General features: G+C 63.3%; 3 protein-coding genes across 4 annotated transcripts; 2 read left to right on the plus strand and 1 right to left on the minus strand.

The window, feature by feature from the left end:
- Positions 1 to 1,213: 1,213 nt before the first annotated feature.
- Positions 1,214 to 3,468, minus strand: LOC139802196 (chymotrypsinogen 2-like). The gene is made up of 7 exons (XM_071757102.1): positions 3,338 to 3,468; positions 3,105 to 3,208; positions 2,930 to 3,009; positions 2,751 to 2,829; positions 2,097 to 2,277; positions 1,484 to 1,617; positions 1,214 to 1,403 (listed from the first exon to the last, which is right to left on the minus strand). The coding sequence occupies exons 1-7, from the start codon at positions 3,411 to 3,413 to the stop codon at positions 1,242 to 1,244; spliced, it is 816 nt and encodes a 271-aa protein (XP_071613203.1). The 5' UTR covers positions 3,414 to 3,468; the 3' UTR covers positions 1,214 to 1,241.
- Positions 3,469 to 4,314: 846 nt separating this feature from the next.
- On the plus strand, positions 4,315 to 6,573 carry LOC139802195 (chymotrypsinogen 2-like). The gene is made up of 7 exons (XM_071757101.1): positions 4,315 to 4,445; positions 4,575 to 4,678; positions 4,774 to 4,853; positions 4,954 to 5,032; positions 5,510 to 5,690; positions 6,170 to 6,303; positions 6,384 to 6,573. The coding sequence occupies exons 1-7, from the start codon at positions 4,370 to 4,372 to the stop codon at positions 6,543 to 6,545; spliced, it is 816 nt and encodes a 271-aa protein (XP_071613202.1). The 5' UTR covers positions 4,315 to 4,369; the 3' UTR covers positions 6,546 to 6,573.
- Positions 6,574 to 7,331: 758 nt separating this feature from the next.
- LDHD (lactate dehydrogenase D) lies at positions 7,332 to 12,146 on the plus strand. Of its 2 annotated transcripts, XM_071757096.1 has the most exons (11): positions 7,332 to 7,467; positions 7,575 to 7,687; positions 7,839 to 7,980; positions 8,075 to 8,216; positions 9,152 to 9,311; positions 9,381 to 9,580; positions 9,653 to 9,781; positions 10,450 to 10,577; positions 10,662 to 10,752; positions 10,824 to 10,935; positions 11,536 to 12,146. In XM_071757096.1, the coding sequence occupies exons 1-11, from the start codon at positions 7,405 to 7,407 to the stop codon at positions 11,699 to 11,701; spliced, it is 1,446 nt and encodes a 481-aa protein (XP_071613197.1). In that variant the 5' UTR covers positions 7,332 to 7,404; the 3' UTR covers positions 11,702 to 12,146. The 2 variants fall into 2 exon arrangements, with proteins under 2 accessions (XP_071613197.1, XP_071613195.1); XM_071757094.1 differs by having other exon boundaries at positions 7,340 to 7,467; positions 9,152 to 9,580.
- Positions 12,147 to 13,410: the final 1,264 nt, after the last annotated feature.

A 13,410-nucleotide genomic window follows, 5' to 3' on the forward strand; every position in this document is an offset into this window, starting at 1 on the left:
TCCCAGCCCTGGCCATCCATCCCACATGCCAGGACAGCCACACTGTTCCCCTGTCCTGGGGTCTCATGGCCTGGATCCCCCACAGACACTCAGCCCAGGTGACACCCCAGCCTGGGCATCCTCCTGCTCCCACGGTTTTCCCCCTGGGAAACCTACATCCTAAAGTCACACCACAGCCCTCTTAGCAACATCCCTCATCCCTGGAAACCCCTCTTCTCCCTTTTCATGGACGCCCAGCCCTTGCCTGGCTCAAAAGGTGCCTGGACACAGCTCCGTGTCCAGTTTGCTGATGCAGTGCATCACGATGGTGCTCCAGGTCTCCCCCGGTGCACCCACTCTCCGTAGGTACATCGGGGACCACAGATCCTCAGTGGAGAACCAACCCCTCACCACACTTCAGAGCAGCAGCTCCCGCACCCCAGGCACCCGCCGCAGAGCCATGGTGGAGGCAAACAGGACCGGGACCGAAACCAGGACCCTGCCTTTCCTCTCCGCCCCCCTGGCCCGCCCCTTCCCACCGCAGCCTTAAGGTGGCTCCGGCTGACAGGACTGCGACAAGTCTCTGTCCCCCAGCCAGGGGTCCCCAAGCCAGGCCACGTACCGCCCCACGCCAGACGGGTGTCCCACTCGGGGGCAGCTGTCCCCGTGGGAGGCCACACACCTCTACATCTGCCTGCTTGTCTCCACACCAGGAGTCCCCAGGCCTGCTCAGATGTTCCTGCACCTGGCCATCTTCCCCTGCCTTTGCTCAAGTGTCCCCAGGGACACACGTGTCCCCAAGCCTCCCACCCTCCTTTGCCAGGGCTCTCCAAGCCCAGCCAGGTGTCTCCTGCCTGGTCAGGTTCCCTGTGCTGTGCCACAGGTCTTTGACCATTGCCAAGTGTCCCTGACTCCACGGGGAGCCCCATGTGTCTCTGCACCCAGCCTTCCCAGCCAGGTGACCCCATGCTCCCCATGTCTGATCAGGTGTCCCCAGCCCATCACCTGTACCCTTGTCTCCAGCCATGCCAGCCAGGTGTCCCCATGTTCACAGAGGAGTCCTTGCTTGGGACCACGTATGATCAGCCCACTGGCCCCACCACCCAGCTGTCCCCATGCCCAAAGCAGTGTCCCCAAGCCCACCGCACGTCCCTATCCCTGGCCAGGTGTCCCCCAGGCTGAGCTGCCCCACGGCCCCTCCCAGCCGTCCCGGTGCCACAGCAAGGACGCAGCGTGGTGGGTGACAGCCTTTATTGCAGGGCTCAGTTGGCCTCCAGGATGGAGTTGATCCAGTCGCGGAGCGTGGTGACACGGGCGTAGACACCGGGCACGTTGGGGTCGCAGGTGCTGCTGCCCCAGGAGACGATGCCCACCAGGGTCCAGGCACCGTCCTTCTGGCACACCAGCGGGCCCCCGGAGTCGCCCTGCAGACAGAGGGTGAGGGCAGGGCCCGGGCCCGGGCCCGGGGGTGCCGCGGGGCCAGGAGGGGTCCAGGGCCACCTACCATGCAGGACGTGGCCCCGTCGGCACCGGCGCACACCATCACGTCCCGGATGCGGAAGCCCCAGAACTCCTTGCACTGGGCGTTGGTGAGCAGGGGCAGAGCCACCTGCTGCAGCACTGCCGGCGTGTGCGAGGCTGCGGGGAGACGGGGCAGCACCGCAGCGCCCGCGGGAACGGGGCGGGAGGGGGAGAGTGTGAGCACAAGGATGGAGACCGGGGATGAGGGTGGGGTTAGGGGATGAGGGCGGGAATGGGGATGGAGGTTGGAAGCGGGATGGAAAAGACGAGGAGGACCGGGGCAAGTGTTGGGGTGGAGATGGGGATGAGGGTGGGGTTAGAGGATGAGGGCGGGAATGGGGATGGAGGTTGGAAGCGGGATGGAAAAGACGAGGAGGACCGGGGCAAGTGTTGGGGTGGAGATGAGGATGAGGGTGGGGATTGGAAACTGGGGACAGGGATGAGGACGTGGATGGTGTTAAGTGACGCGGACGGGAATGGGGATGGGGATTTGGATGGGAATGGGGATGGGGATTCGCATGGGCACAGGCATGGGGATGAGGAGTGGGGATGTGGAAGGAGAAGGGGATGGAGCTGGGGACAGGGAGGTGCTGTACCGTTGGGGTCAGTGAGCCCCCAGCCAGTGGTGACACAGGTTGTACCCCCTGGGAAGTCATCAGTGGCCTGAGGCAGGCAGACGGGGGACACGCGCTGTGAGAACTTGGCTTTGGTGGCCAGTTTGATCAGAGTGATGTCATCACGGATGGTCAGCATGTTGAACTTGGGGTTCTTGAAGACCTGGAACAGGAAGCACGGTTCTCAGTGACTCCACCCCCAGACATGGCACCGGGGACTCCACGAGGACCGACAGGGACCAGAGAGACTGATGGAGTGGGGTCCTGGGCAGTGTCCCTGTGGGCCCCTGGCTGATGAGGTTCCTGGGCTGCAAAGCCTGGTGCTGGGGGCACAGGGCAGCATGGACATAATGGAGACTCACAGGGACCCAGGCAGCAGACCCCAACCCCGGGGAAGAGTGGGTGTCAGGGACAACCCAGAGACCAGGGACTCCCCAGGTACTGGGGACACCAACAGGGACACCTCAGGGACATCAACAAGGACTTGGGATGTTACCCCAGGGCACCCAAGCCCAGAGATGTGGGGCTCCAGGGACATGCCCTACAGGACCTGACAGGATAAGGGAACCAGGCACACCCTGGGGACCCGACCCCCGGGACCAGGGCAACCCCCAGGGGGGCTCCCCGTGGCTGTACCTTCTCGATTTGGAGCTGCTGCTGGTCACTGGAGGGAGAGCTCTGGTCGTACGCACCCACCACCACGGTGTCGGTTTTCCTGGGCACAGGCAGGTGCTGAGCACTGGGCACAGGAAGGAGGGGTCCCTGGGGACCCCGTGCCCAGCCCCGGCTTGGTGGGAGGGAGAGGCAGAGCCTACCTGACACCACAGTGGGCAGCAGTCACCACCCAGTTCTCACTGATCAGGGACCCCCCACAGAAGTGGAAGCCGTTGTAGCGCTGGCAGGGAGAGTGGCCATCAGCACCCAGCACCACGCCGGGGAGCTCTGTGCCCAGCCACCAACTGGACCCCACCCGGGTCCCCAGACACTCACCTGGAGGGACACCTGCCACGGCCAGGACCCTGGCACTGCCGGCTCCCCGTTGACGATGCGGTTGTAGCCACGGATGACCGGCGCGATGGCGGGCACGCCGCAGCCTGCGGGGCACAGCCACCCGTGGGACCGGGGCTCCTCGTGACCCGGCCCCATGCCCGACCCCCCGCTGTCATCCCCACCGCCCCCCCCCAAGCCCCTCTCCCACCCCCTGAGCCCCTCGCCCCACGCACTCTCCGCGGAGAGGGTGGCACGGGCAGAGCCCGCCAGCGCCAGGCAGCTCAGCAGCCACAGCAGAGCCATCGTCATTCCTGAGGACAGACCCTGCCTGGGGCTCAGTGCCTCTTATACCCACCACCAGGCACAGCCACGCTGCTGGCCTTGTCACCGTGGCCTCGTCACCGTGGCCTCGTCACCGTGGCCTTGTCACCGTGGCCTTGGCAGATAGTGTGACACCCACACGTTGCAGCTGTTTCCGTGCCAGCCCTGTCCCCACGGCCGTTTCCCATCACCTGCATGCCATGGAAGGCCTGGCCTGAGACAGGAGTCAGGACTCAGGCTGGGTTCATGTTGCCCAGGAGTTCAACCATGGCCACAGCCATCATTGCATTGCTGGCAGGTCATGGAGGGAGCCATGTCCACCACTCAGTGCTGGGGAGAGGGCACTTGCCATCCCTGCCTTGTGGGTTCTGGTGCTGGGCTCCCCAGTGCAAGGGAGACATCCTGAAGGGAGGTATGAATGGGCCAGGAGCATCTCTGATGGCAACAAGGAAAGGGATGGTGCCAGGACGAGAGTGTGAGACAAAAGGGCAGGAAAAAGGTTCCTCTGACTATCAGGAGGCTGATTTACTGTGGAGTGAGAGTTCTGGCACAGTTTGCCCAGGGTAGCTGTGGAGTCTCCATCCATTGAGATATTCAGTAGCCACATACTCATGGTCCTTGGGTGGCCCTGCAGGGTTGCACCAGGTGAGCTCCAAGTTCCTTTCCAGTCTTAAGCATCCATGACCCAGTGATAGTCCACACCATGCACCAGGACAAGGAGGAATTGAAGCAGGCACTTAGACCACAACAGTGCTGTCCAACTGGCCAAGGACACCAGCTCCAGGTGCCACACTCCCAGGTCCCGTCCTGGCTCTGTGCCGGGTGCCAGGTGCCACGCTGCCAAGGCCACAGTGACGAGGCCACGGTGACAAGGCCAGCAGCGTGGCTGTGCCTGGTGGTGGGTATAAGAGGCACTGAGCCCCAGGCAGGGTCTGTCCTCAGGAATGACGATGGCTCTGCTGTGGCTGCTGAGCTGCCTGGCGCTGGCGGGCTCTGCCCGTGCCACCCTCTCCGCGGAGAGTGCGTGGGGCGAGGGGCTCAGGGGGTGGGAGAGGGGCTTGGGGGGGGGCGGTGGGGATGACAGCGGGGGGTCGGGCATGGGGCCGGGTCACGAGGAGCCCCGGTCCCACGGGTGGCTGTGCCCCGCAGGCTGCGGCGTGCCCGCCATCGCGCCGGTCATCCGTGGCTACAACCGCATCGTCAACGGGGAGCCGGCAGTGCCAGGGTCCTGGCCGTGGCAGGTGTCCCTCCAGGTGAGTGTCTGGGGACCCGGGTGGGGTCCAGTTGGTGGCTGGGCACAGAGCTCCCCGGCGTGGTGCTGGGTGCTGATGGCCACTCTCCCTGCCAGCGCTACAACGGCTTCCACTTCTGTGGGGGGTCCCTGATCAGTGAGAACTGGGTGGTGACTGCTGCCCACTGTGGTGTCAGGTAGGCTCTGCCTCTCCCTCCCACCAAGCCGGGGCTGGGCACGGGGTCCCCAGGGACCCCTCCTTCCTGTGCCCAGTGCTCAGCACCTGCCTGTGCCCAGGAAAACCGACACCGTGGTGGTGGGTGCGTACGACCAGAGCTCTCCCTCCAGTGACCAGCAGCAGCTCCAAATCGAGAAGGTACAGCCACGGGGAGCCCCCCTGGGGGTTGCCCTGGTCCTGGGGGTCGGGTCCCCAGGATGTGCCTGGTTCCCTTATGCTGAGGGTCAGGTCCTGTAGGGCATGTCCCTGGAGCCCCACATCTCTGGGCTTGGGTGCCCTGGGGTAACATCCCAAGTCCTTGTTGATGTCCCTGAGGTGTCCCTGTTGGTGTCCCCAGTACCTGGGGAGTCCCTGGTCTCTGGGTTGTCCCTGACACCCACTTCTCCCCAGGGTTGGCGTCTGCTGCCTGGGTCCCTGTGAGTCTCCATTATGTCCACGCTGCCCTGTGCCCCCAGCACCAGGCTTTGCAGCCCAGGAACCTCATCAGCCAGGGGCCCACAGGGACACTGCCCAGGACCCCACTCCATCAGTCCCTCTGGTCCCTGTCGGTCCTCGTGGAGTCCCCGGTGCCATGTCTGGGGGTGGAGTCACTGGGAACCGTGCTTCCTGTTCCAGGTCTTCAAGAACCCCAAGTTCAACATGCTGACCATCCGTGATGACATCACTCTGATCAAACTGGCCACCAAAGCCAAGTTCTCACAGCGCGTGTCCCCCGTCTGCCTGCCTCAGGCCACTGATGACTTCCCAGGGGGTACAACCTGTGTCACCACTGGCTGGGGGCTCACTGACCCCAACGGTACAGCACCTCCCTGTCCCCAGCTCCATCCCCTTCTCCTTCCACATCCCCACTCCTCATCCCCACGCCTGTGCCCATGCGAATCCCCATCCCCATTCCCATCCAAATCCCCATCCCCATTCCCGTCCGCGTCACTTAACACCATCCACGTCCTCATCCCTGTCCCCAGTTTCCAATCCCCACCCTCATCCTCATCTCCACCCCAACACTTGCCCCGGTCCTCCTCGTCTTTTCCATCCCGCTTCCAACCTCCATCCCCATTCCCGCCCTCATCCTCTAACCCCACCCTCATCCCCATCTCCACCCCAACACTTGCCCCGGTCCTCCTCGTCTTTTCCATCCCGCTTCCAACCTCCATCCCCATTCCCGCCCTCATCCTCTAACCCCACCCTCATCCCCGGTCTCCATCCTTGTGCTCACACTCTCCCCATCCCGCCCCGTTCCCGCGGGCGCTGCGGTGCTGCCCCGTCTCCCCGCAGCCTCGCACACGCCGGCAGTGCTGCAGCAGGTGGCTCTGCCCCTGCTCACCAACGCCCAGTGCAAGGAGTTCTGGGGCTTCCGCATCCGGGACGTGATGGTGTGCGCCGGTGCCGACGGGGCCACGTCCTGCATGGTAGGTGGCCCTGGACCCCTCCTGGCCCCGCGGCACCCCCGGGCCCGGGCCCGGGCCCTGCCCTCACCCTCTGTCTGCAGGGCGACTCCGGGGGCCCGCTGGTGTGCCAGAAGGACGGCGCCTGGACCCTGGTGGGCATCGTCTCCTGGGGCAGCAGCACCTGCGACCCCAACGTGCCCGGTGTCTACGCCCGTGTCACCACGCTCCGCGACTGGATCAACTCCATCCTGGAGGCCAACTGAGCCCTGCAATAAAGGCTGTCACCCACCACGCTGCGTCCTTGCTGTGGCACCGGGACGGCTGGGAGGGGCCGTGGGGCAGCTCAGCCTGGGGGACACCTGGCCAGGGATGGGGACGTGCGGTGGGCTTGGGGACACTGCTTTGGGCATGGGGACAGCTGGGTGGTGGGGCCAGTGGGCTGATCATACGTGGTCCCAAGCAAGGACACCTCTGTGAACATGGGGACACCTGGCTGGCATGGCTGGAGACAAGGGTACAGGTGATGGGCTGGGGACACCTGGTCAGACATGGGGACATGGGGTCACCTGTTGGGGCAGGGGTCACCTGGCTGGGAAGGCTGGGTGCAGAGACACACGGGGCTCCCCGTGGAGTCAGGGACACTTGGCAATGGTCAAAGACATGTGGCACAGCACAGGGAACCTGACCAGGCAGGAGACACCTGGCTGGGCTTGGAGAGCCCTGGCAAAGGAGGGTGGGAGGCTTGGGGACACGTGTGTCCCTGGGGACACTTGAGCAAAGGCAGGGGAAGATGGCCAGGTGCAGGAACATCTGAGCAGGCTTGGGGACTCCTGGTGTGGAGACAAGCAGGCAGATGTAGAGGTGTGTGGCCTCCCACGGGGACAGCTGCCCCCGAGTGGGACACCCGTCTGGCGTGGGGGGGTACGTGGCCTGGCTTGGGGACCCCTGGCTGGACACGTGAGGCCGCCTGTCCGGGAATGTGACCCCTGGCTGGGGGACACAGACTTCTCGCAGTCCTGTCAGCCGGAGCCACCTTAAGGCTGCGGTGGGAGGGGGCGGGCCAGCGGGGCGGAGAGGAAAGGCAGGGTCCTGGTTTCGGTCCCGGTCCTGTTTGCCTCCACCATGGCTCTGCGGCGGGTGCTGGGTCTCGGGGGGTGCCGGCTTAGCCGGAGCTTCTGCTCCAAGGTTGGGCGGTTTAGGGGTGCGGGGTGAGGGGCGCAGCGGGACAGGCCCCCGGCATGTCGGAGTCTCCTGCCCCTGCCCGTACCGCGTTAACCCCCTCTCCCCCGCAGCCCCCGCTGCCCCCCGAATTTTTGGAGGGCCTGAGGGCCGTGGTCGGGGGCCCCAACGTCTCCACGGCCATGGCGGTGCGGGAGCAGCACGGTCACGACGAGTCCATGCACACGTGGGTGCTGGGCTGGGACCCCGGGAGAACGCGGGTCGGGCCTGGGAAGGGGCTGGGGAGGGAAGGGAAACGGGATGGGAAGTGTGGCGGGGAAGGGAAGAGTCTGCAGACAGGGGGGTCGGTGTGGCAGTGGTGCCTTCCTGTCCCCCAGGTGTGCCCCCCCGGACGCCGTGGTGTGGCCGCAGTCGGTGGGGCAGGTGCAGGAGCTGGCAGAGCTCTGCCACCGCCACCGGGTGCCCATGGTGCCCTTTGGTACCGGCACCGGCCTCGAGGGTGGCGTCAACGCCGTGCAGGTACGGGCACCCCGGTACCCCGGCACCCCGGCATCCCTGCCCCTGGGTTCTCGGTGCCTGTCCCTGCCCAGCCACTCCGGTGTCCCCCTGCCAGGGTGGTGTCAGCTTCGACCTGAGCCGCATGGATGCCATCACGGAACTGAGCCTCGAGGACTTCTCGGTGATGGTGGAGCCCGGAGTCACCCGCAAGGCCCTCAACAACCACCTGCGGGGCACCGGGCTCTGGTTCCCCGTTGGTACAGCAGCCGGAGGGGGGACTGGGGGGGGGATATGTGACAGAACTGGGGGTGCTGGGGACACCTGTGGTACTGGGAGCACTGGGGGTGCCCATGAAGCTGAGGGTGCTGTGGCCACACGAGTGTAGCAGGGGTGCTTATGGGGCTGGGGGGGGGGCTGTGGTCCCATAGTTCTGGTGTCCCCAGGGGCTGGGGGTGTCATAGTCTCGGGGCTGCTGAGGGTGCCCATGGGTTTGCCATGGTCTCAGGGGTTGGTGTGAAGTCTGGGGTGCTGGGGTTCAAGACATCCTGTGGTCCTCCTGGGGTGTCATGGTCCCAGAGGTGTGTGTGTCACCTTGGGTGTGCTGTGATCCCAGAGGTGCACCAGCGGTGCCCATAGTGCACTGGGGACCCCCAGGCTTACTGGGATCCCAAGGATGCTGAGGGCCCATGGAGTTCTGGGGTTCTGTGGGTGCTGGAAATCCCTCTGGTTGTCATTGTGGGGGTCCTTGTAGGACTAGGTGTGCCACAGTGCCAGGGGTGCTTTGGGGTGCCCGTGGGTGTGCTGGGGTCTAAGGGGTGCTGAGGGTCCCCAGTAAGGTGCTGTGGGGGAGTTTTCACTGTGGTCTCAGGGGCACTTGTGTTCCCAGTCACAGGGATTCTGGGGTCCCCCATTGTCCTAGGGTGCACCAGGGGTGTCTGTGTAGGGGGGGGTGGGTGCCATGGTCCTATTAATTCTAGCGTCCCCATGGTCTCAGGGGTGCACCATGGCTGTCCATGGGGGAGTGGGTAGCATGGTGCCAGGGGTTCTGCTGTAGTGCACAGTGGTTGGTGTGGGATCGAGCTCCCAGGGCTCTGGCCAGGCTTGGCACAGGGTCTCACGGGGGAGGCCCCATCCCCACACCAGCCTCCTGTGCCATCTCCATCCCTGTTGCCTGCCTGTCTCCTGCCCGCAGACCCCGGGGCAGATGCCTCGCTGTGCGGCATGGCGGCCACGGGCGCCTCGGGCACCAACGCTGTGCGCTACGGCACCATGAGGCCCAACGTGCTCAACCTGCGCGTGGTGCTGCCCGACGGGCGCTTGCTCCACACCGCTGGGCCCGGGCGCCAGGCCAGGTGGGCACCGGGGCACAGGGACGGGACGGGACGTTGCCGGGTGGGCTCCCGCTCACTGGTCCCGTGCAGGAAGAGGGCAGCCGGTTATGACCTGACCTCACTCTTCGTGGGCTCTGAGGGCACCCTGGGCTTCCTGACGCAGGCCACCCTGCGCCTGCACCCCCTGCCCGAGACTGCCGCCGCCACCATCGCCACCTTCCCCAGCGTGCGGGCGGCCGTGGCGTGCACCGTCCAGGTCCTGCAAGCCGCCGTGCCCGTGGCTCGAATCGGTGGGTGCCAGGGGTCAGCGGTGGGGCCAGGGATCGTTGCCAGCCCCGGGGCTCAGCTGTTGTGTCCTGCAGAGTTCCTGGATGAGGTGATGGCAAATGCTTGCGGCCGCTTCAGTGGTGTAGACCTGCCAGCAGCACCCACGCTCCTCCTGGAGCTCCACGGGTCCCGGCATGGCCTGACTGAGCAGCAGCAGCAGACAGGTAGGGATGGCGCCCGGCTTGGGGACAGCGTGCCTGGGGCTGGGGCCATGGGGGGCACGTCCCTCACTCATCCGTGGTGAGGGATGGGTGCTGAGGAACAGGGGATGGGGGGATCAGGGGTACCCTGGGATGAAGGTACCCTGGGTGGTGCCCAAGTACAAAATCTGGAGGACCTGGAGGGAGACCAAGGTGATGGATGAGTGCCCAGAAATGGGGATTGGGGTACCCATAGCAAGGGATGGGTGCCTATGAACAGGGGGAACCAGGGGTGTCCCAGGGTGAGGGATGATGCTGAGGCCCATTGAATGGTGAACCTTGGGGTCACTAGGATGAAGGACGGGTGCCCAGAGCTGGGGACTGGAGAATCCAGAGGTCTAGAGAATGGGTGCCCAGGGCTGGAGGAACAGGAATGGGGACTGGGGAACGATGGGAGGGTCACGAGGACAAGGGATGGGTGCAATGTGCTGGAGGGTCTGCTGGGAGGCTGAGGCGAGAGACACGAGGATTGTCCCAGGTAGATGGACACCCAGGGGACAAGGGACAGGGACACCACGGGTGTCCTGGGGTGTGGGACAGATCCCCAGGGCAAGGACTGGTGGTCCTGTGGTGAGGGCCGGGTGCTGTGTGTCCCGGCCCGGCCCCATCCCAGGGCTCCTGGCTGCCGGCAGAGGAGATCGTGCGGCTGAACGGCGGCTCCGAGCTGTCCTGGGCGGAAGGTCCGGAGGACCGCGGGCGGCTCTGGGCCATGAGGCACAGCGCTTGGTACGCCAGCCTGGCCCTGCGGCCTGGCTGCCAGGTGAGGGGCTGACAGGGGACAGGGATGATGGTGGCAGCTCCCCAGGGAGCTGCGGATGCCACAGCTCTGCCCTGCCCGGCACAGGGCTACTCCACGGATGTCTGTGTGCCCATCTCCCGCCTGCCTGACGTGGTGGTGGAGACCAAGCAGGACCTGCAGGACTCCGGCCTCACCGGTCAGCAGAGGGTTTGGCTGGGGGGGCTGCTGTGCTCCCCGCCGTGCCCTGCCTGACCCCTGGCTCCACAGGCCCCATGGTGGGACACGTGGGTGATGGCAACTTCCACTGCCTGCTCGTCTTCAACACCCAGGACCCTGCCGAGGCCCAGCGCGTCCACGCGTTCACCCAGCGCCTGGGCAGGTGGGGATGGGGACATCCTGAAGGGAGGGAGGGAGGGATGGATGGAATGATGGATGGATGGATGGATGGATGGATGGATGGATGGATGGATGGATGGATGGATGGATGGATGGATGGATAAATGGATAAATGGATGGATAAATGGATGGATAAATGGATGGATAAATGGATGGATAAATGGATGGACAAATGTGTAGTGAAGTGAGGCAACCAGGTGCCACTAATTACCAGGTAGTGGGCATGAGCTTGTGTTAAGCCCACCTGTGCCTGATTAAGGCGGGCCCCAACTGCACATGAGCAGGATTAGGGGGCCAATAAAAGGTGAGGCTCGAACTCAGAGGCTCAGCTCATTCCTGAGCAAGCCAAGAGAGAGGTTAGTAGGATCTGGAGCAGTAGCACCGAGCCAGGCTGATCAATCCTGAGGCAACAGACTCAGAGCACTATTTGTGCACTTCTGCTGGAACAGCTGTTGGACCTCAGAGCACCATGCCCTAAGAGAGGTTTGTCTTGCAGGATGGATGGTTGGATGGATGGATGGATAAATGGATGGATGGGGGGGGGAATATTCCTGTGCCACCCCCTGAACCCCATGTCCCACAGGCGGGCACTGGCAGCTGGGGGTACCTGCACTGGGGAGCACGGTGTGGGGCTGGGCAAGCGGGCACTGCTGCTGGAGGAGCTGGGCCAGGAGGGGTTGGACACCTTACGCTGCATCAAGGCTGCTCTGGACCCCCACAACCTCATGAACCCTGGCAAGGTGCTCTAAGGGGTGCTGCCAGCTGGCCCCCAGCTGGTGAGGGGGCCACACTGACCTCCTGCCCCCCCCCCCCCCCCCCCCCAACATCCCCATCTCAACCTCTCTGGGTCAGGGATCCCAAATAAATCCCTTGGCACCCGCCCCCTCTATGTGTTGTGATGTCTTTGTGGGGGGACAGGGCACCCCAGCCCCTCTCCAGGGGGTCCCTGTCCCCCTGATACTGATACTTACAGGGCAGGGGGATTGGGATGGGCCATGGAGGACCCAATTTAGCTGCTTCCCTTGAGCCACTGGGCTGGGAGCTCTCTGGGAGATGCCAAAAACCACTGCAGCCAACCCCACACCAAGGTGGACGTGGGGAACAGGCGTTGGGGTGAGTGGGGGGCTCTGGGATCCCATAGGCACTGCCTGCTTCACCAAGAAAGCCAGTAAAGTAAAATAACAGTGAACATTTTATTGAACATTGTTTTAATACCATATCAAAACACCTTGACTAATGAAGGAAGCTCCCCCCAAGCTCTGAACTTTTTTTTTTTTGTTGTGTTTTTTTTTTTTTTCCCTGTTTTGTTTGTGTTTTGTTGTTTTTGTTGGTTTTTTGTTGTTTTTTTTTTTTTTAATATATAAATACAGAAAGGTTTCCCGCAGGGGCACGGCCACCAGCAGGGGAGGTCTCACCAATGAAAACGCACCCGCCGCACGGGGAGGGGACGGGGACGGGTTGGGGGCGGGGGGGTCACTGCCACGAAAACATCTTGTCCATCTTGGCACCTCCGGCAAAGCCACCCCTATGGCTGGGGAGGCCAGGGGGGGCTATCAGAGGCCTTCCCCCATACCCTCCTGGCAAGGGTTCGACTCCAAGGCAATGGAAAGAAAAAGGGGATGGGGATGGGGGGAGTGGTTTTGGCAAGGGGTGGGAGGGGGGGCGGCGGGAGGGGGCGGCGGGGATGCTGCGGCTCTCCAGTCTCTGAGTGGTTATAGCTGAGTTAAAGAGTGACCAGTCTGTAAACATCACCAGGGCAGGGAAGCTCAAACCGAAGAACACGCCAGTCAACACGAAGCTTCAGTTGTGGTTTGGTTTTTTTTTTTGTTTTTTTTTTTTTTTTTTTCCTCCATTTTCTGACGGTTTTCTTTTTTTTTTTTTTTTTTCTTGTTGTAAACACTTGAAAGACAGACCCCCGCGGCTCAGCAGGGAGGAGCAGTGACCCAGCTCCTGGCCTGGGGGGCAGAGTCCCCAAATCTCACAATGCCAGGGCCCGGGCTGGAGATCTCCAAAAGGGAGACGACAAGAGAGGAGAAAATTCCCGTTTAGTCAGTGCAAAAAAACTGAGCAGAGCCCCCGGGCAAGTCCGGGTCGGAGGTGTCGGAGGGGAAAGGGGGGGTCGCCGGTGAGAAATGCCACGTGCTCCGTTTGGCCGGCTGTCCCCCGGCAGCTTTCCCCTTGGATTCGGGGAGAAAAGCCAAACATCATGGCAGGGTTTCAGTCGAGGACGTCCCTGGGGCTTCCCTGGCAGGCAGAGCTCTCCTGGTGAGCAGCGGCTGAGGAGGGGAGAGCAGGTTGCTCCGCTTTTCTCACACTGTCTTCTCCTGGATGGTTCTTTCTTTCTTTCTTTCTTTTTTCTAACGTTTTAATTTAAAAACAAAACGAACGAACAAACAAACAAAAAAAAAAAAAAACCCCAAACAAAAACACCCAACAAGAACCAAAAAAAAAAAAAAAA

The sequence above is a fragment of the Heliangelus exortis genome, chromosome 13 (assembly GCF_036169615.1).
Source record: "Heliangelus exortis chromosome 13, bHelExo1.hap1, whole genome shotgun sequence".
In the NCBI taxonomy this organism is placed as follows: domain Eukaryota; kingdom Metazoa; phylum Chordata; class Aves; order Apodiformes; family Trochilidae; genus Heliangelus; species Heliangelus exortis.